This window comes from Microtus oregoni, unplaced genomic scaffold (genome assembly GCF_018167655.1).
Source record: "Microtus oregoni isolate MIOR12 unplaced genomic scaffold, Mior012 000005F_ref0000423, whole genome shotgun sequence".
NCBI classification, from domain to species: Eukaryota; Metazoa; Chordata; class Mammalia; order Rodentia; family Cricetidae; genus Microtus; species Microtus oregoni.
In genome coordinates, this window is record NW_024543064.1 from 48,856,491 (window position 1) to 48,876,414 (window position 19,924).

Genomic DNA, 19,924 nt, shown 5'->3' on the forward strand with positions numbered 1-19,924 from the left:
CCACGCTCAGTGGATGGCCCTACCCCAATGAACTCGCTGGCAGCGGTAACTGGATTCAGTGGGTTACAAAAGGAAGACATTAAGTTAGAGCGAGATTAGGACAGAACAGCCTCTGGGAGAAGCTGGAGTAGGGAGTATGAAATTCTCAAAGAATACATTACAAGTGTATTTAAAGGGATCTCCATCAAGGACCCTATTATTCATACCCTAATTTGCTTTTCTTTAAATGTAGGCATGTATAGAGCTACAGTAAGCTATTAGTAAAATGCTGAAAACATACTAGAAAGCTAAATGTAGGTGGGGGTACTGTGGTACAGTACAGCTGGTGGCAGCTGGATGCTCCAGCAAAAACATCCACAGGAACATCCTGAGTCCTGTGTGTGGCTTGCACTAGAAGCCAAAAAGCAGTGTCTTCTCAGCGTGAGCTGCACAGCTTGAATCTGCCAGGAACAATGGTGCACAAGGGTTCAGTTCTCTAGGAAGGGCTGCCTGATGACAGGCGCCAACTGTGTTACTTCCAAACTCATACTACCAGAGGGCACACTGCACAATGCTTCGCTGCATCCGCCTCACGGAGCTGTTCAAGCACCGAGTTAAATATGTAAAGCTGTCAAGTTATGGAGGCAAAGCCTAAGCGCTTAGCAGTAGTTCTAATTGGCCACCAACCACCAAACTACTGGGACGGACACAACGATGGGAAGTCACCAAGACATTCAAGACTACACTTTGACCAAAACAAGTTGATTGGGTTTCTAGCTTATAAAGAAAAGGCGACTTTACTTCAGCCTTGAAATTCACTAGAGATAAGCGAAAGAGGAGTTGCAGAGACAGTGAGCTGTGAAAATGCAGACTATCAGGAAAGAAGGTAATGGTAAGGACTATGCACCCCACTCTTAGGGTAATTCCTAACAGAGGGAGCCAGCTCATGGGCGCATTGCCTATAAACACAGCTACTCAGGAAGAGGCAATTGAATTACATTCAAGGCCAGCCTGGACTACACAGTGGGACTATCTAAAGGGTGCAAAGAAGTAAAGAAAAAGAAACTTGGAAGAAGATGGCTGTATAGCTGTGTAGCTTGGCCTACAGTCCTTGCCTAGCATGTAGGGTGTGATGGTTTGAACAGGAATGACTCCCATGGTATCCCAGCACTCGGGATGCAGAGACAGGTGACTTCAAGGCCAGCCTGGCCTACAAAGGGAGTTCCAGGACCGCCAGAACTGCTACAGAGAAACCCTATCTTGAAAAATAAAGAAACAAAACAAAAAATAAAAAGTATGACTCCCATAGGCTCATATATTTCATCAGGAAGTGGAAGAAAGATGTGTGATCCCTGAAACCTTTGTAAACATGGCAGGAGAAAACCAACTCTACCTGTCCCCTGACAACTGTGGGCACACTGTGGCATGAGCACAACCCCCATGTCATCACACATGATGAGAATAAACAAAACTTAAAGATTTCTAAAAATTAGAAGTTCTAGATCAACAGCATGTCCTAGCTAACCGAGCGTGCATATGGAGGATTTTCAGGACTGTGAAACTTCAAAGATGGCATGCAATATGAAATACAACATGTACGAAGCTCAATATGGAAAAGATGAAAAAAAATAGTGTTCTTCCTTTAAATGCCTTCATATAATCTGTATTAACTATGATCAACAGTAAAACAAACCAAAATTATCCATACCACTCTTTTACTGGCAAATTAAAGGTAATTTCTTGCCAGTGTCTCTGAGCTTCATAATCACCAAACATTGGGGGTTTCCCAGCACCTAGAATGGAAAGCAAAAAGAGGGTCAAAATGGACTTTTGGCTTACAGAGTTGTTTTTTATTTTATTTCCTTATAAAAAAAACGCCCTATATCACAAGGGCAGTGCAAGCTAGGGAAAGAACACAAGAGCTACCAAAGTCAGAGATGAGGCCTGAGCCCAGAACTGCTGTCACCAAGTGACCACGTGATGGGAAGGTCCTCACTCTCCCTCAGTCAAGAGCCACAGTCTACCCAGAGAACTGCAGGAGCAAATGCCAGAGAGGGGTAAACAGCCAGTACAGAGCCTGGCAGAGCAGACACGCGGTAAGCACACGGTAAGCAGGGCCACCACAGCACCACTCAGCTGTTACCCGCACAGGCGTCTATGGCTGCGGTTGCTTTTTGTTTCTTCCGTTTTTATTTGCTAGCTTTGATGGTGCACAACACTCTTAATCCCAGCACTGGAAAGGCAGAGGCAGGATGACCTCTATGAATGCAAGGCCAGTCAGGGATACATAATAAAACTGTTTCAAATAAATAAATAAACAAACCCCCCCCAAAAAACAAGAACATTTGTGTGTGTGTGAAGTCGGGGGGGGGGTATAAAATATATAGAAGTCAGAGAACAACTCTCAAGGGAGGCTTTCCTGCTACCTTATGGGCTACAGAGATGAAACTTGAGTTGTCCAGCATGCATGAAAGCCCCTCTACCCAACATGCCAGCCACCATGTTTACTTTTACTTCATGAGAAAAACTTGTCTGAATATAAAATGTCACATATACGTCATGTTTGGGCACTTGGTCCACAGCTGGCAGAGCTGTTCTGGAAGGCTGTGGAACCTTTCAGAGGCAGAGACTTGAGGAAGTGGGTCACTGGGGCAGGGCCTTGAGGTTTGCGAGCCAGAGCCCCCTCCAGTCCTCTCCTCTTCCCAGTGGGGATTTGGTGTGAGCTGCGATCCCACGCCTGCCTCAAACTGGAGGGCAGGATAAACTCTTCTCCCACGGGGTTTCTTCTCAGGCATTTGGTCACCGCAATAGGAAAAACAACAACACAGATACTCTAGGAAAGTACCATAAATTAACAACAAACATCTGTACTTAGAAACTGAAAATAAAAAACACAGGTCAAACACAGAATTAAAAACAGGCTCTGTACTGACAAAGGTCAGCCTGCACTATCGAATGATTTGTACGAACGCTCAAAGGCTGCTGAGATGTCTAGGCAGCTAGAGGAATTTGGCGCCAAACCTGAGGCCAATCCCTGGAACCCACATGCAACTAGAAAACCAACTACGGAGTTGTCCTGACTTCCACACGCCAAGCACTGTACACATGCAACTCACACAATAAGAAAGCAAATAAATGTTTAAAGATAAAACAGCTTGTAATTTGCTTTTTGTAAATAAGGGATAAACCTTTAATAACTAACATGTATGTCATAGTGCTAAATACAACAAGCCTATTAACTAAGTGTTATCATTTATCCTATTAAAAAAGACTGGGAAAAGAGGAAATATTAACACAAGTAGTCAAAAGTAGGGAACATACAAACATAGCAGGTTGACTCTAAAATCCATTCTTGTTTTGAATCTTTTTTTTAAAGAAGTAAACTACTTAAATGGTTTATTTTTATTTTATGTGCATTGGTGTTCTGCCTGAGTCTGCGTCCGAGTGAGGGTGTTGGAGTTGTAGTTATGAACTGTCATGTGGGTACCGGGAATTGAACCCAGGTCCTCAGAAGAGCAGCCAGTGTTCTGAACCACTGAGTTTTCTCTTCAGCCCCTAAAACTCATTCTTAACTCCGATCCTATCATGCCCACATAGATGACAGATCTCTATAGCAACTATCAAACACCCTATGTAACTAGCAGTTGACTACTGAACTGTAAGGAAGCCCAACAAGGTACAATAGAGTCACAGACTTTTTAAGGCAGCAACAAGGTAGAAATCAAAATCTCCATGTATACTTCTAACCCAGCCGGAAGGTGTGTCACTGCGAATAGTGACAGACCCCTGCTCACTGAACTCTAACCAGATTTTCTCCAGGTTTAGCACCATTAGTTGTTTGCACTTGCTGGCTGCACTCGACCAGTATTCTCTGAATGATACAATCCCTAAGGAGACGATTTGCAATTACAGGAAAAGCAGACTCACAGCTCTCCGGCATGCCACTGAGTAACTGGCACAAGAAACAACCCACAGCACAAACAGATTTGCTGTGGAGCAATCTTTGTACAGTGTAACTATGTATTACTCTCACTGGTTAATAAAGAGCTGACTGGCCTATAGCTGGGCAGGACAAGAAAAGGTGGGAGAAGCAGACTAAGAGAATTCTGGAAAGAATAACGGCAGAGTCAGGGAAGTCTGTTGAGCTGTAGATAAAGCAGGAGATGAACATGTGCACTGAGTAAAGGTAACCAAGTCAAGTAAAAGAATGCAGATTAAAAGATATGGGTTAATTTAAACTATAAGAGCTAGTTAGAAATAAGCCTAAGCTATGGGCCAAGCATTTATAATTAGTAAGTCTCAATGTGGTTATTTGGGAAGCGGCTGGTGGGACAGAAAAGTCGACCTACACACACTTGTACATGCACAGTTCCCATCTCTCAGATGAGCCATGCTTACTCATCTTTGTATCCTCAGCATGTGCTCATCCCGTGTCTCTCAACAGCACCTGACAGATGCCCAGCACTGATACAGCAGAGACGGTGAACTGGTTGGTGCGACACAGCAAGGTGTCTAATTCAAAACCTGTGAGCCCTTCATACACTTAATGAGCACTCAGCACCCATTTGTGATGGCAGGCTAACTATGCCAAGGCTGTCTGAATAAAGCCCAGGTATTGGCTCTGCCCCCAACACCTTTCCTTCCGGAACTTTGAAACTTCTGTTCAGTTCACCCTGCTCGGTCTCTATTCTCTACATATCTTCTATCAACTCGTATATGCTGCCTTCAAAACACACCTCAGGAACCAAGGAGAGAGCTCCGCGGGTGAAGTGTTTGCCACTGAATCCTGCTGGCCTGAGTTTGACCCCTGGAACCCACACAAAAAGCTGGATGTGGCAGCACACGTCTGTAATCCCAGTGTCTCTGAAGCAAGACCAGAGGCAGAGACAGAATGATCCAAAGCCCATGGGTCAGCCAGTCTGCAACAGTAAGAGAAGTCTGCCTGGATGAGGCAGCAGGGAGAAGAGGCTACCCAAAGCTGTCTCACAGCTACCCACAATCACACACTAGAGTGTAGCTTAGTGAGAGTGGGACTAGGTGTGCAAGGTTCGAGCTCTCACACCAAAGCATTAACAAAATGGTGAGCTGTGTGTAGGATAAGAATCACTTCAAAAGCTAGGAGTGGATGGGGCAGAGATGGTAGCACATGCCTTAATCCCAACACTTGGGAGGCAGAGGCAGACAGGTCTGTGAGTTTGAGACTCACCTGGTCTACCAACCAGGGCTACAAAGTGAGACCCTGCCCACCCCCCCCCCAAAAAAAAATTAGGCACAGGGGTCCATGCTTTTAATCCCAGTACAGTAGAGGTCAAGAGTTCAAGGCCATTCTTGGCTGCACAGGCTTGGCCAGCCTAGGCTACACAAGCCTTGTCTCAAAAAAAAAAAAAAAAAAAATCATTTCAAATCCCAAACCCCCATGAGTCTCCCCTTATACATTAAAATATAAATGGTGAATTACTGACTTCCCATGATATGTGTACTTTCCAGATCATGTTTGCCATACAGCTACACGACATCCTGATTGATTACCAAGCACAAATTTTAGTTACTACAACAGGGAAAAAAAGGTTTCCCATAAATCAAAGTAAGCAACATGTTAAACACGTAGTAACTGTAAAATGTACTCAATTAAACTCAATAGGAAAAGAAAGATGATTTCTTCTAATTGTAAGATACGGCACAAGAGGAACCTTTGCAGTCCTGTGGTAGGTCGGGCCCAAGCCACTGCTAGTGACAAAGTTCACCACCAGAGAGCTGGAGTGTGCAACCTTTTGTCTGTTTGTTTTTTAAGGGGACATTTTTTTCTTTTTTTATGATTTATTTAATTACTTATGTACACAGTGTTCTGTCTGCCTGTATCCCTGCAGTCCAGAAGAGGGCACCAGATCTTATTACAAATGGATGTGAGCCACCATGCGGTTGCTGGGAATTGAACTCAGGACCTCTGGAAGAGCAGCCAGTGCTCTTAACCACTGAGCCATCTCTCGAGGCCCTGGGTATGGAGTTTTATTAAAAGGGAGGAAAGAGAGAATGAGAGGACAGAGAGACAGATAAAGAGGGAAAAGAGAGAGAGAAGGAGGGGGGAAGGAGGGGAGAAGGAAGGGAAGGAGAGGAGGAGGAAGGAGGGGGAGGGGAGGCCGGAAAGAAAGAGATCAGAAGTGGATGAAACTTGTCTCTTAGAGGGACCTTTGTTTACAGTGGAATTGTGTGCCATAAACCAAGGGGGTCAGGGCCAAGGTGTTTCTGGGTACTAACACTAATAAATTCTTGAAAAAAAAAAAAGATTCCTCCAAGAGTTTTTATGTTTTTCACATATGGTATGGACATGTGTGTGTGAATCTAGTCCAATGAATTCAAACCACTAGATATATGGCTTCTTTGGAAAGTGAGATGACTTAATTTTTTCTTTTTTTCAATGCCCTTAGGATAATAAAGTCAGAAAAGAGTCCAGGTAATGCCCTATACCTGGAAAAAGACATCAAACTCTCTAGATTTCCTAAAACTCCTCTAGAAATCATGTGGTCGATGTGGAAGAATTGATTATGCTCTCTAGCAAACAGAAGAACGGATAATGACTCTCTTCAGGGTTGGGGAACATGTTTTTATCCAGAGTCTGACCTACTTCAATAAATTCAGCTGACACCGGCTATGAAATTAGTACTTAAGTTTCTAAAACTGCTAAAGTGCCCTCAAAGCAAGCCAGAAGGACAGCCCAACAGTGCCTGTGGGAGCTGCACTCAGAAGAGCAAAAGGATTCCTTCTAAGTGATTAATTCTAGACTTACTCATGTGAGATTCAGAACGACGTGAAGAAAACACACAATGTACGGTTACAGAACCTCAATGTTGCCAGGCTCCCAGGAAAATGGGATTAAGTAGCACTAAAAATATTCATTTTATTAATTGCTAAATTATTCAAAACTGTGTTTAAATATAAAGAATAAGCAGCTGTCAACAACACATACTTTACAGTCAGCTTTAAACAGTCCAAGAGAAACTGAGCTGACGACATTTTTCCATGAATTTCTTTCTTGTTTTTAGGTAAGGGCGTGTATGTAACCTTTCACAAACAATAATGGAAACGTCAAATGAAATCAACCAATTAAATCACATGCTATCATGCTTTTTAATAACTGATATTTTGCAATAAATGATTTTTAATGATGTTTTCCTTAGATATAAATATGATTTATGGTGGGGGTTGGGGGGAACTAACAAAGAATCGCCTCCCTCAAGTGTTATAATACTCTGGGTGGAATGTAAGGGGTACTGTAAATCTCTGTGAGAAATGACAGACTGGCCGGGCAGTGCGAGACAGGATCTCTCTGAGTTCAAGGCCAGCCTGGTCTACAGAGCAAGTTCCAGAACAGCCGGGGCTATAAAAAGAAACCCTATCACAAAAAAAGGAAGGAAGGAAGGAAGGAAGGAAGGAAGGAAGGAAGGAAGGAAAGAAGGGAAAAAAGAAAAAAATGACAAATTGGTGCTAAAATAAGAACCTGTCTATCCCCCACACGTTGTTTAATGCAACATACAACATTCAGCATCTTAGTACTGTGAAAAGCAACACTAAAAATATAAAGAGAATAACTTTTAGGAAAAATTAAATTACAATATTGTATTTAAGTAATTTGCCTAAATGATAAACACATTTCAAAGAAAAAATAATTCAGTAAAATGAATACACACTAACCTGACCTGTACTTGAGTGTGACAGGGATTTGGACGGGCTACCCAAAGGGACACGAAGCAGAGATCAAGCTGAGGTTGTCTGAAACACAGCAGGCACAGACAGGTCTCTCTGACCTTTCCCCAGGGCAGGTCACAAGACCACCAGGCGAGAAGTGCTCTGGAGTATCCTAAGCTCCAAAAACTGGGAGGCCAGGCCATAAGAAGCAAGAAACTATCCGTTCATATCCCTTCTGACTTTGTTTCTGGTTATTGCTTGAGATGGCTTCTCCGGTAGCTCCAGCTGATTTTTAAACTCTGCTAATGAAGGATGACCTTGAATTCCTGGTCCTCCTGCTTCCACCTCCCCAGTGCTGTACCAACACACCTAGTCGAAGTGGCGAAGGGACTGAACCTGTCTATTCTTTATAAGACCTAGTGCAAAATATTCCGGTTTCAGAGTTTCTGTCCTCATGAAGGCTCCCATGTCACATAAAGCTTACACTGAACAGATCTACATGGTTATCTGCTAACTTGTCTTTTGTTACACATGCTCTAACAGAAAGCTTAGAAGGGTTGAAGGAAAAGCTTTTTTTTCTCTCCAAACAAATGTTTCATAGTTACACTCATAAAAGAAAATTAACAAAAAGAAAAAGAAAATATATCTTTTTTTTTTTTTTTTTTTTTAGTTTTTCGAGACAGGGTTTCTCTGTAGCTTTGGAGCCTGTCCTGGCACTAGCTCTTGTAGACCAGGCTGGCCTCGAACTCACAGAGATCCGCCTGCCTCTGGATTAAAGGCATGCGCCACCACTGCCCGGCAATATATCTGTTTTTAAAAATTAAAAAAAAATCAAGTACTTATGTATTGTATTGTGCTTTGAGCATAGGTATGCATGTGCACCACGTGCATGTAGATGTCTCTAGAGGGCATCACATCTCCTGGAACTATAGTTACTGGCAGCTGTGAGCTGCACAGTATGGGAACTAAACCCAGGTTCTCTGCAAGAGCAACAAGTGCTCTTAACTGCTGAGACATCTCTCCATCTCCCATGAATCAGCCCTCTTAACTTCCTGTGTTACAGTTCTTCACATGTGGGGCTGGAGATGGATGGTGACACCGTGCATGCCTAGCATGGGAGACCCTGGGTTACATCCACAGCATTGAGGGGGTAAAAAGTCTTGGGGCTAAGGAGATGGTTTGGGTGGCAAAGAGCTTACCACACAGGCTTGAGAACCTGAGTGTGGATCCCCAGCACCCACATAAAATATTAGCACATGCCCTTCTCCACACTAAGTTACAGAGGCTGCCATTTTGTTGCTATAGCTAGGCAATGGGCGGGGGGGGGGGGGGGGGGGGGGGGGCTTGCATGACTCTTCTACATCCCTCCTTTGTTCTGTTTGTTTGCCTAGTCATTGACCTAAGCCATAGAACCAGCTCCATGAAACAATACTTATAATAAACACGGTGAGCACACTGTGGCCACTGCACATAGACAATTCTATTTGCCTCTCCTCACCCTAATACAAATTCTAGGATGCTTCTAGAACGAGCTCTTAAAAACAAGTATGATCTTTGGACTTTCCTGCCCTCACAACTAGCTTAGCTAACCATCAGCCTGATTCATTTGTCTGAATAGACACACACACACACACACACACACACGCGCGCGCCCTGTATTCTTCCATCCTTCAGAAAAGTCTAAGCTTTGTTTCATGTTTTCTTGTACCAGAATGTTCTTCTCACCCATTTTGTCCCTAGTAAAATCTTTTAGGATATTCTTAAATGTTACATACCAAAGACCTTCTCACCTGAATTAGAAAATATCTAGTGTTCTAAATCTAATCACTTTATACTGCACTAAATTTTAATGTGATAAGTATTTGCACACATACCCTACCCACCAAACTGTTACCTTCTCTAGGGAAGATACCATTTACCATTCTTTATTATTAAAGTCTTAATAATTACCAAGACCTCTTTTTGGCTACACAGCAAACAATAATATTTTGGAGGGTTTGTTCGTATATTAAGACAAGCTCCCATAAAAACCAGGCTGACCATGAACTCACTATGTGGCTAAAGCTGACCCTGAATTCCTGCTCCAACCTCCTGAGTGCTGGGATTACAGCTGTGTGGCCATACTTGGGCATATTTTGGAGTTAAATAATCAAATGTGATGATCAATAGAGGTGAGTCATGACCGTAAATGTGCTGATTATATTCCTATATAGAGAAAGTATAGTTTACATGTATGGGTGTTTTACCTACATGTACATGTACCACCACATGACATGGTGGTGCCCACTGCCTGCTTGTGTATCTGTGCACCACATGTACATGGTACCCATGGATGCCAGAAGAGGATGCTGGAACCTCTTGGGTGTGGGACCATAGTCTGTATTCTGTCAATCATATTTTGAATAAATGCTGATTGGCCACTAGCCAGGCGGGAAGTAGAAGCGGGAAAACCAAACAGAAAGTAGAGGCGGGTCAGTGAGAACAGGAGAATTCTGAGAAGGAGGAAGCCCATTCCTCGGCAGTTCTGACCAGCCACAGAAGAAGCAAGATGTGACTGCCTCGCTGAAAAAGGTACTGAGCCATATGGCTAACATAGGCAAGAATAATGGGCTAATATACATTATAAGAGTTAATACAAAGCCTGAGCTAATGGGCCAATCAATTTATAGTTAATGTAAACCTCTGTGTGATTTCTTTGGGGTTTAACAATTGCGGGGACCAGATGGGACAGAAAACCTCAGTCAACACCTCTGGAAATATTTACAACCAATTACTAGCACCTTGTGGGTGCTAGGAACCAAACCCAGACCTAATGACCCATTTCATCATCCCACATTTTGCTTATTTCAATTATGTTTAGATTTATTAGTAAATACTCATTGCAGGCTGAGAACAAACAGTCCAGTATCATAATTCTTACTCTCCAGGCCTGTCCCACTTTGTGTCTGTACATTAGATAATACCTCATCTTCAGTGGCTATGATAAATACTAAAGAAAACAGTGCCAAACATCAGTAAATGCTCAAATAATACTCTCATTGCTACTGTGCTATTGTCTCTTTTGTCTCTTTACCTCTGACCTTTTTTCTACCAGAAAAATTTTTATTTATTACCAGAAAATTTTTCTGCAACCAGATTTGCCTAGATAAATGTGTGGCCAAAACTGCAGCCATTTCACAAAATGGTAATGCTGAGCTACATCCTGATTTTTTCTTCACAGACACAATTTTTTCACTTTTTCTCCTATTTTTATTCCTTTTGATTCCATTTTTTAATCTCAATTTTTAGTCACTCTAATACTACATACTGATAACTATATTCTTCTCTGTGTCTGTGAAAGTCACTATTCTCTAGAACACTGTATCCAACCTGTTTGTCTAGCAAATTCTGATTAATCCTGCAAACCCTCAAGTCAGACATCTTCTCTGAAATCCGCTCTACTGCACTTTCATGGGTCACTTCTCTGCTCGGCGTGTACCTCAGACACAACACATCTTACAGTGACTGCTTGTCTATTTGGAACTGTGCTCTATGACATCAATATTCACTTTAGATTTATCGCACCTACCATGCATAATACGACAAAGCATTAAATACAAACCTGCAGAATTAAATCTGGTATCACCCCAGTCTCTCTAGTGATATTTTGTTTATGGTTTAACAAATAAAGCTTGCCTGAAGATCAGACTGCGGAGCTAAGCCACTAGAGGCCGGGGAGGGGTGGCACACAGCTTTCACCCCAGTACTCAAGAGACAGAGTCAGACACATCTCTGTGAGGTCAAGGTTACCCCGGGCTACATGAAACTGATGTAGTCTGTAAGAGAAACAGAGCTAACACTAAGGTGATCCCAGCACTTGGGATCCCATGCCTTAAATCCCAGCACTAGGGATGTAGAGATAGGAGTAATATGTCTGGATGGAGAGAGGAATATAAGGCGGAAAGAGACAGGAGAAGTGAGGCAGTCTGAGGCAGTAGTCTGAAGCAGTCTGGAGATGCAGTCTGAGCATGCATGCAGACTGAGGATTTTGTACAGACAGGATCACCCCCTTAGGTCTGAAGAGTCAGTAGAAGTGAAAGGTCTCTCTAGTGGCTGATCGCTCTGCTTCTCTGACCTTTCAGCTCTCACCCAATAGCTGCCTCCGGGTTTTTATTATTAAAAACAATTAGAATTTGTACTACAAGTCTGCAGGGTCATGCTCCACCCCTCATTTGAATCTTACTCTTCTCCACTGCCCTTTTCTTTCTCAATCTAGTAATGTGTCTGCTCTGCCACAAACAATATCAGCAAACAGAACCATTTGACTCTGAGACCGTCTTCAAGGACTAGCTCAAGACATAATCACACCTCAATTTGTCATATTCCAAGTGAGATTCCAATGTATGTTTACCTCTTACACTTTCTCATTATAATTAGATGCATGGATTTTCTTTTTTCTTTACTTTTTTTTTTTTGTGTGTTTTTTTTTTTTTTTTTTTTTTTTTTTTTGGTTTCTCAAGACAGGGTTTCTCTGTGTAACTGCCCTGGCTGTCCTGGAACCTTGGAACTCACTTTGTAGACCAGGCTGAACTCAAACTCACAGTGATCCACCTGCTTCTGACTCCTGAGCACTGGGATTAAAGGCGTGTGTCACTACCACAGGGGCGTGCATTTTCTTAATCATAACAATAAAGCCTCAAATCCTTGTTTCAGTCAAAAACGACAAACAGTTATCAAAGCAAGCAGAAGCAACCCACGCAGGAATATTTACCAATCTTTCAAACAGAAAAAGTGCACTACCTGAGTAAGGGTTAAGAGAAACCGTCCACCGCACTGTGAGTCCTACTAAGACCACGAGTGTCATCCAGGACCAGTTCTCCATAGTTCTTCAAATTCAGGGAGGACAACAAAAGCCGGGCCAGCACACTTCCTAGGAAGTCAGTCACTTGTCTCCTTGTTCAAAGCAATGTCACCGTCTCTGCAGTTAGGAGCTTGACAGGATTCTAAAGGATGCTCAGCTTCAATACAGGAGAAGTAGCCTAGGGAGAAAACAGAACCAAAATTTAATTTAGCACCCGAGCAATGAAGCCGCTCAGGACCTGGGAGCTTGGGGGGGGGGGGGGGGGGGTTGGGAGAGCTACAGGTTTTTTATGCCCGGATTGAGAAATATACTGCAAAAGGCAACTTCCTGTAAAATGTGATGCAATCATGTCTAAAGATAAGATAGACAAAGACTTATTTTTACAAGCGAGTACTTCTGAAAGGTGTAGATAATGGCACGGTCTATGTACGGCAAGTACACCTAGAGGCACACACCTGCAATTCCAGCATCGGGGAGGCTAAGATATGGGTTCAAGACCAGCCTGACCTCCCATCCTGAGACCACAAAGGTGGGAAAGGGTGAATTATCTATGGTACAGAGGAGAACGTTTGTCTTTGCATTTAGTTTAGAAAAGCCTCCCACTGGTGTAACTTCTAGTCTCATTTCTCTTCCTTCTCTCACCCCGTCTGTGTGCTAGCCATACATACCAACCTCCCATGTGAGGGAGCTAAAACTTTTAAAGACAAATGGTAAGAATGACCCGAAGCTTAGAAGAGAAACTACAAAAGCAAAAAAAGTTTAAAAAAGAAATTAACCTCCTAGAAGATCCTTTTCACCCCTTTCTACCGTCTTCAGGCTGAACAGTGTGTTCTGTCTTATTGTCTCTGAGGTGCTGGGGATGGAACCCAGGGCCTCTCACGCTAGTGACATCACATCAGAGCCACGTCCCAGCCCAGGCTGGGTGGTTGAAAGCAGGGAGCAAATGGACACTGTCCTCTTTGAAAATTATGGGCCATGTTAAACATACTCAGAAAACTACAAATAATAAGTTAACTGAGACAATTGGAACAGTCTACCTTTTAAGTTTAAATTATTTCCTTTCTTAAAAATATCAGGAGACTAGAGAGATGGCTGAGCAGTGAAGTGTGCTTGATCTTGGAGCACAAGAGTATGCTCTTCTTGGAGAGGAGCCGAGTTCATCCCCAGCACCCACAGCAGGCAGCTCACAGGCACCTAACTCCAGTCCAGAGGATCTGATGCCCTCGTCTGGCACTGCACGCTTGGCATATGCTCACATAGCCATTGCCACACACATACATAGAAATGAAATACTAAAAAATATTGAAAAACAGTGTGATTTACTATTTTTAAACTATCAAAAGCAATGCCAGAACTAACGGAGTCTGGGGAGAATGACTCAAAGCACTGGGAGAGGCTACATAACTCCAATAACTCCATGCTTACGGCTTGAATGACAGAAACCCCCTTCCTCTCCACTGTGTTGCTCCTCTAGTCCTTTGCTCAAGCTGCCATCTCAGAGACAAGACAGAATCAAAGATAACTCGCTTTTCAATGCTGAGTCTGGACTTGGCACAGGCTGGACACCACTACAGTCCACTCACGTGCTTTTCAGTCTTCCTCTAAAGTCTCTTCTATCAACATGCTGCGCTCCAGGCGGACTTGCACTGTTATATTTCTGCTACGACATTTCAAACTTTTAATTAAATGCTAATTCCTGGGGACCTTAAATACATACATACATATATATATATATATATATATATATATATATATTTAACTAATTACGTGTAGTTTTAAATAATACTCCAAGTAGGAAATTTAAGTCATTGGTTGTAGGTGGAGTTTTCTGTCCCGCCAGCCATTTCCCAAATAACTGACATGGAGACTCAATATTAATTCTAAATGCTCAGTTCATAGCTTAGGCTTATTACTAGCTAACTCTTAAATTAAAAATTAACCCATATTTCTTATCTGCCCTCTGCCATGTGTGGTACCTTCTCTCAGTACGACATGTTCATCTTCCTTCTCTCGACCCTCAGACTCCTCCCTTATTCTTTCCAACATCCTCTTTGCTCCAAAATCCTGCCTAGCCATTGGCCAATCAGCTTTTAACAACCCAATCACAGTGCCATACAGTGTAAAGAAATATTCCACAACTGATGGTCATAGTTGGCTTCAGTTGACATAAACCTAAAATTACCCAGGAAGAGGGAACCTCAACTGAAGAATTACTCAGATCAGACTGGCCTGTGGCCACATCAGTGAGACTTTTTTTCTACTTGCTAATTAATATAGAAGGGCTCTCTTAGGGTTTCTACTGCTGTGAAGCGACACCATGACCACGGCAACTCCTGTAAAGGAAAACATTTCATTGTGGTGGCTCTTTTACAGTTCACAGGTTTGCTCTACGATCATCACGGTGGGACATGTGGTGTGCAGGCAGACAAAGCGTTGGAAAAGTAACTGAGAGTCCTACATTGTGCCGGCAACAGGAAGTGGTCTGTGTATCACCCTAAGCAAAGCTTGAGGATGTATGAGACCTCAAAGCCCACCTCCACAGTGACACACTTCCTCCAACAGGGGCACATCTACTCTAAGTCACACCTCCTAATGGTGTCACTCCCTTTGGGGGCCATTTTCTCTCAAATCACCACAAGGGCCCAGGCCACAGTCTGCTGGGCCATTTCTAGGCAGGTGGTCTTGGACTGTATAAGAAAGCTAGTTGAGCAAACCAAGAAGCAAGACAGTAAGCAGCAGAATAGTTTCTGGCCCAAGCTCCTTCCTTGGTTTCCCGCAATGATGAACTATAACCTATAAGATGAAATAAACCTTTTTTCCTAAGGTTGGCTATGGTTATGGTGGTTACCATAGCAGCACAAAGCAAATTAGGAGACTGATTAACAACCAGGTTAAATGAATTTTCCTCCGCTCGAGATTAATTTTATTTAAGTACTTCCTCAGGAAACTTAATAAAAACAAGCCTACTACTAATAATACTGAATCGTCAGCATCATGAACTTAACAATGGAAGGCTTAACAGGTATCGGCTTGCCAAGAGCCCAATGGTGGAGAACACAGCGAGGTAACAGGTGGAACACATAAATCCAAAAACTTTCTCTAACAACTATGGAATAAACCTAATTCTAGAACTAACATGAATTTATAAATTCAAGTACATTTAAAGCATTGCAGTTAATATGGGGGGGGGGGGGGGGGATCAAGTGTGTGCTGACCGACCAGAAGGCAACAGATAACCAGTGTGTGCTGACCGACCAGAAGGCAACAGATAACCAGTGTGTGCTGACTAACTAGAAGACAACAGATAACTAGTGTGTGCTGACTAACCAGAAGGCAACAGATAACTAGTGTGTGCTGACTAATCAGAAGGCAACAGGTAACTAGTGTGTGCTGACTAACTAGAAGACAACAGATAACTAGTGTGTGCTGACTAACTAGAAGGCAACAGATAACCAGTGTGTGCTGACTAACTAGAAGGCAACAGGTAACCAGTGTGTGCTGACTAACTAGAAGGCAACAGGTAACTAGTGTGTGCTGACTAACTAGAAGGCAACAGGTAACTAGTGTGTGCTGACTAACTAGAAGGCAACAGGTAACTAGTGTGTGCTGACTAACTAGAAGGCAACAGGTAACCAGTGTGTGCTGACTAACCAGAAGGCAACAGGTAACCAGTGTGTGCTGACTAACTAGAAGGCAACAGGTAACCAGTGTGTGCTGACTAACTAGAAGGCAACAGATAACTAGTGTGTGCTGACTGACCAGAAGGCAACAGATAACTAGTGTGTGCTGACTGACCAGAAGGCAACAGGTAACCAGTGTGTGCTGACTAACTAGAAGACAACAGATAACTAGTGTGTGCTGACTAACCAGAAGACAACAGATAACTAGTGTGTGCTGACTGACCAGAAGGCAACAGGTAACCAGTGTGTGCTGACTAACTAGAAGACAACAGATAACTAGTGTGTGCTGACTAACTAGAAGACAACAGATAACTAGTGTGTGCTGACTAACTAGAAGACAACAGATAACTAGTGTGTGCTGACTAACCAGAAGACAACAGATAACTAGTGTGTGCTGACTAACTAGAAGACAACAGATAACTAGTGTGTGCTGACTAACCAGAAGACAACAGATAACTAGTGTGTGCTGACTAACTAGAAGACAACAGATAACTAGTGTGTGCTGACTAACCAGAAGACAACAGATAACTAGTGTGTGCTGACTAACTAGAAGACAACAGATAACTAGTGTGTGCTGACTAACCAGAAGACAACAGATAACTGTTGTAAGGAGGCGGCTTGTTGGTTCCCAGCTCCTCAGCCCCAAAATAATCACACAGAAACCATATTATTTAAATCACTGCTTGGCCCATTAGCTCTAATTTCTTATTGGCTAACTCTTACATATTAATTTAACCCATTTCTAGTAATTTGTGTATTGCCACGTGGCTCTAGCTTATTGGCTAAAGTTCCAAAGTTCCAACATCTGTCTCCGGCGGGGTTACATGGCTTCTCACTGATTCCGCCTTTTCTTTCTCCCAGCATTCAGTTTCGTGTTCCCTGCCTACCTAAGTTCTGCCCTATCAACAAGCCAAGGTAGTTTCTTTATTCACCAATGGTATTCAAATCATACAGAGGGGAATCCCACATCATCTCCCCTTTTCTGTTTAAGTGAAAAGGAAGGTTTTAACTTTAACATAGTAAAGTTAAATATTACAAAACAGGTATCAAGCAAAAATTATAGTTACAATATTTATGCCTATTTTATCTGTTATCATGACTAAAGAAAACTATATAACTATAAATTCTTCAACTAAATCAAAGACTCCAGAAGGATATAATATTACCCAAGTAAACAGGAAGTAGACTGTAAGCAACTTCCAAAATTCTAGAATTGACAGAGACACCTTACTGCCTGGACAGTCACCCAAAGTTTTTCTGAAGTTTCTTGCCAAATGGTCAACCAACTCCATAAGGAGCCTCTTCCGATGCTCATCTTTCTCTTGAAGTAGACTGCTGCTGCCAGGAACAGACGTGTCTCATTGTCATGAAAAGTCTTAACTATATGGTGTTACAAATTAAAAAAAAATACCTAAGGGGTTGAGAAAGGGGTCTCTGGGGATGTGTTCTGAGATGCTATGAATAATATAGCTATTTGAACTGAGTAACAGTATAAAAAAAAAGTGTTCACTAGGTGATAACTCAATGATCAACAACTTCCAGCACAGGTTTTGTAAGCATGGTATATCAACAAAATAGCTTAGGAGGAAATGGCATTTACTTGTCATTTGGAACAAAAATGCCACAAGAGCAAAGATCCTCCTTAGTCCCTTTGGTGTCCTTTCACACTTAGAGCAGGGTTGGCAAAAGTGGGGAGGGAAAGAGAGGGAAACTATGTGGTTATTAAATGAGACACAGGGTCTCATCGTGTTGCTCTAGCTGGCCTAGATTTCTCTTATGTAGACCAGGCTTGCCTAGAACTCCAAGAGTTCCACCTGCCTCTGCTTCCCACTGCCACCACGCCGGGCTATTTCCCCCTTAAACCGTGAGTGCTGTTCCACCTGGAAGCGCAGCTCTGCAACTTTCTCAGGAAGCCACATGCAGGCAGCTGGAGCATCACGACAGAAGTCAGCCGCCGAGTCCCAAGCTGCTCCCTTTCCAGGCCGAGCGACCCCTGGCTCGGTGGGGACAGGATCGCCCTGGTCACTCCCGCCAGGCCGCGTCACCACTGCAGGACGGCAGCACACCGAGGGCCCCGTGGCTGGGCGAGGCCTTGTGCCAAACCCCCCGTCGCCTGTTCTTGCCGGCTGCCAGCACCTCCCCAAGCCTGCCGGCTCCTTTTCACTGCAACCCCGGGCTCTTACCAGCCACCGGACTCCGGAATTGGCGCCTACAGAGAACCAGCAGAAGCGCCTGCGCATTCACCGCCCGCGGAGCAAGCGCGCTTCCGTCGTCCCTCACGGGAGCGAGCCCGTAAGGCGAGGGGGCGGGGCGGTGGGCGGGACTAGGCGGGGCGGGGTGGGGCTGCCGCCTTTCGGGAGGCGAGGTCCAAGCCCTGGAACCCGAGAAGTTTGGCGGCCGGGGTTAGGTCAGGGGCAGGTGGAAAGCCCCTTGCTCTTCTTTCCCGGGATCGCGGCCAAGGCCCGAGCGGCTGCTTAGCCCATGGATTCCTGTGAGGGGCGGCTCCTGCCCGCTTCGCAGTGGCGAGCACTTGGCCAGTCCTCATCCCAGGCGGCAGGTTCTTCCTTCTGGGCCAGTGCCCTCCAGCAGCCACCAAGCAAGCCTAATTTCTTGCAGCTAAGCAAACACCACTGCCTAGTCAGGCTGAGAAGTGGCTTCTAGTGAGAAACCGTTTCTAGAGCCTCCGAGTCGAGCCTATGAGAAACACTAGATTGTCACACGTAGTGGCAATATCAGCCCCAGGGAGGCTAAGGCAAGAGGATCAGGAGTTAGAGGTCAGCCTGAGCTACATAGCAAGACCCTGTCCCCGAGCCGCTGAAAAAACAGCTCGGTCCCAGAATAGACACTGCATGCCCCATCAGGCAACTTGAATCGCCTATTCCCACATTTGCCAAAAATAATATTCCCCAGTTTCCCTCACACCCTGCTTCTGAACTGTCCCGTTCTGTAGACACCAACTCCGTTATAAGTAAAAGCAAACATTTGGCTATTGCTAGGACTACGTTGTTTGTTTGGAGAGTGTGTGTGTGTGTGTGTGTGTGTGTGCAGGTATGTGTACCTGTGAGTATTTGTGAGGGCCAAAGGTCGACGCTGCTATCTTCCTCGATCCATCGCCACCTTATTTTTGAAACAACGTCTCTCACTCGATCTGGAGCTCACCTGTTTGACTACACTGACTGGCCACTGAACTCCAGGTATGTCTGCCTATCTTTGCAATCAGCTACCCCCAGGAGTTGAAGGACAGTCTTGGCTTATATGCGATCTTGTCTCACAAGAAAAAAAAATTACTTTGGAAATATGACAAGCTATAACCAAATCCCTGCTCTCAATAAATTTAATTTTCTTTGGAAAGCATTTCCATAAATAAAAAAAAAAACAGAAAGCGGTAGAAGGAAGTGCATGTTGTCACATTAGTGGTGTGTGCCTTACATTTACAGCCCACAGAAGTTGAGACAAGAGTTGGGCTCTGTGGAAACCATCAGCCATCAGGACATGCTTCTTCCCAGATGAGCCACCTTGGCCTTGAAAGAAAAACTGGACACCAAGAGCATGGGTGTCTGAATCTAGACAAGGGAAACGGTTGACACCAAAGTCACGGCAGCTGAAAAAGTACAGAACATTTCTCCCCCTTACACGGCGGTTGATGACAGAGAAGAGCTGGAGGAGCTCTGAGCTGCAGGCTGTGGTGTTGCAATAACGCGGTGATCAGTAAGGGTCCATTAAGTGACATTTCGCAGGGAGT

At 43.8% G+C, this 19,924-nt stretch overlaps 1 protein-coding gene across 5 annotated transcripts in view; it reads right to left on the bottom strand.

Moving 5' to 3' along the window:
* Positions 1-18,434, bottom strand: part of Alg6 (ALG6 alpha-1,3-glucosyltransferase) — a 54,597-nt gene extending 36,163 nt beyond the window's left edge. For 4 of the 5 annotated variants that reach the window (XM_041653209.1, XM_041653210.1, XM_041653211.1 and 1 more), the window contains exons 1-3: positions 18,063-18,349; positions 12,442-12,680; positions 1,688-1,772 (exon numbers count right to left, since the gene is read on the bottom strand). In XM_041653209.1, the coding sequence (XP_041509143.1) occupies positions 1,688-1,772; positions 12,442-12,523 (167 nt within the window). In that variant the 5' untranslated portion in view covers positions 12,524-12,680; positions 18,063-18,349. The other variant, XM_041653208.1, reaches the window with a different exon arrangement.
* Between the last annotated feature and the right edge of the window lie 1,490 nt (positions 18,435-19,924).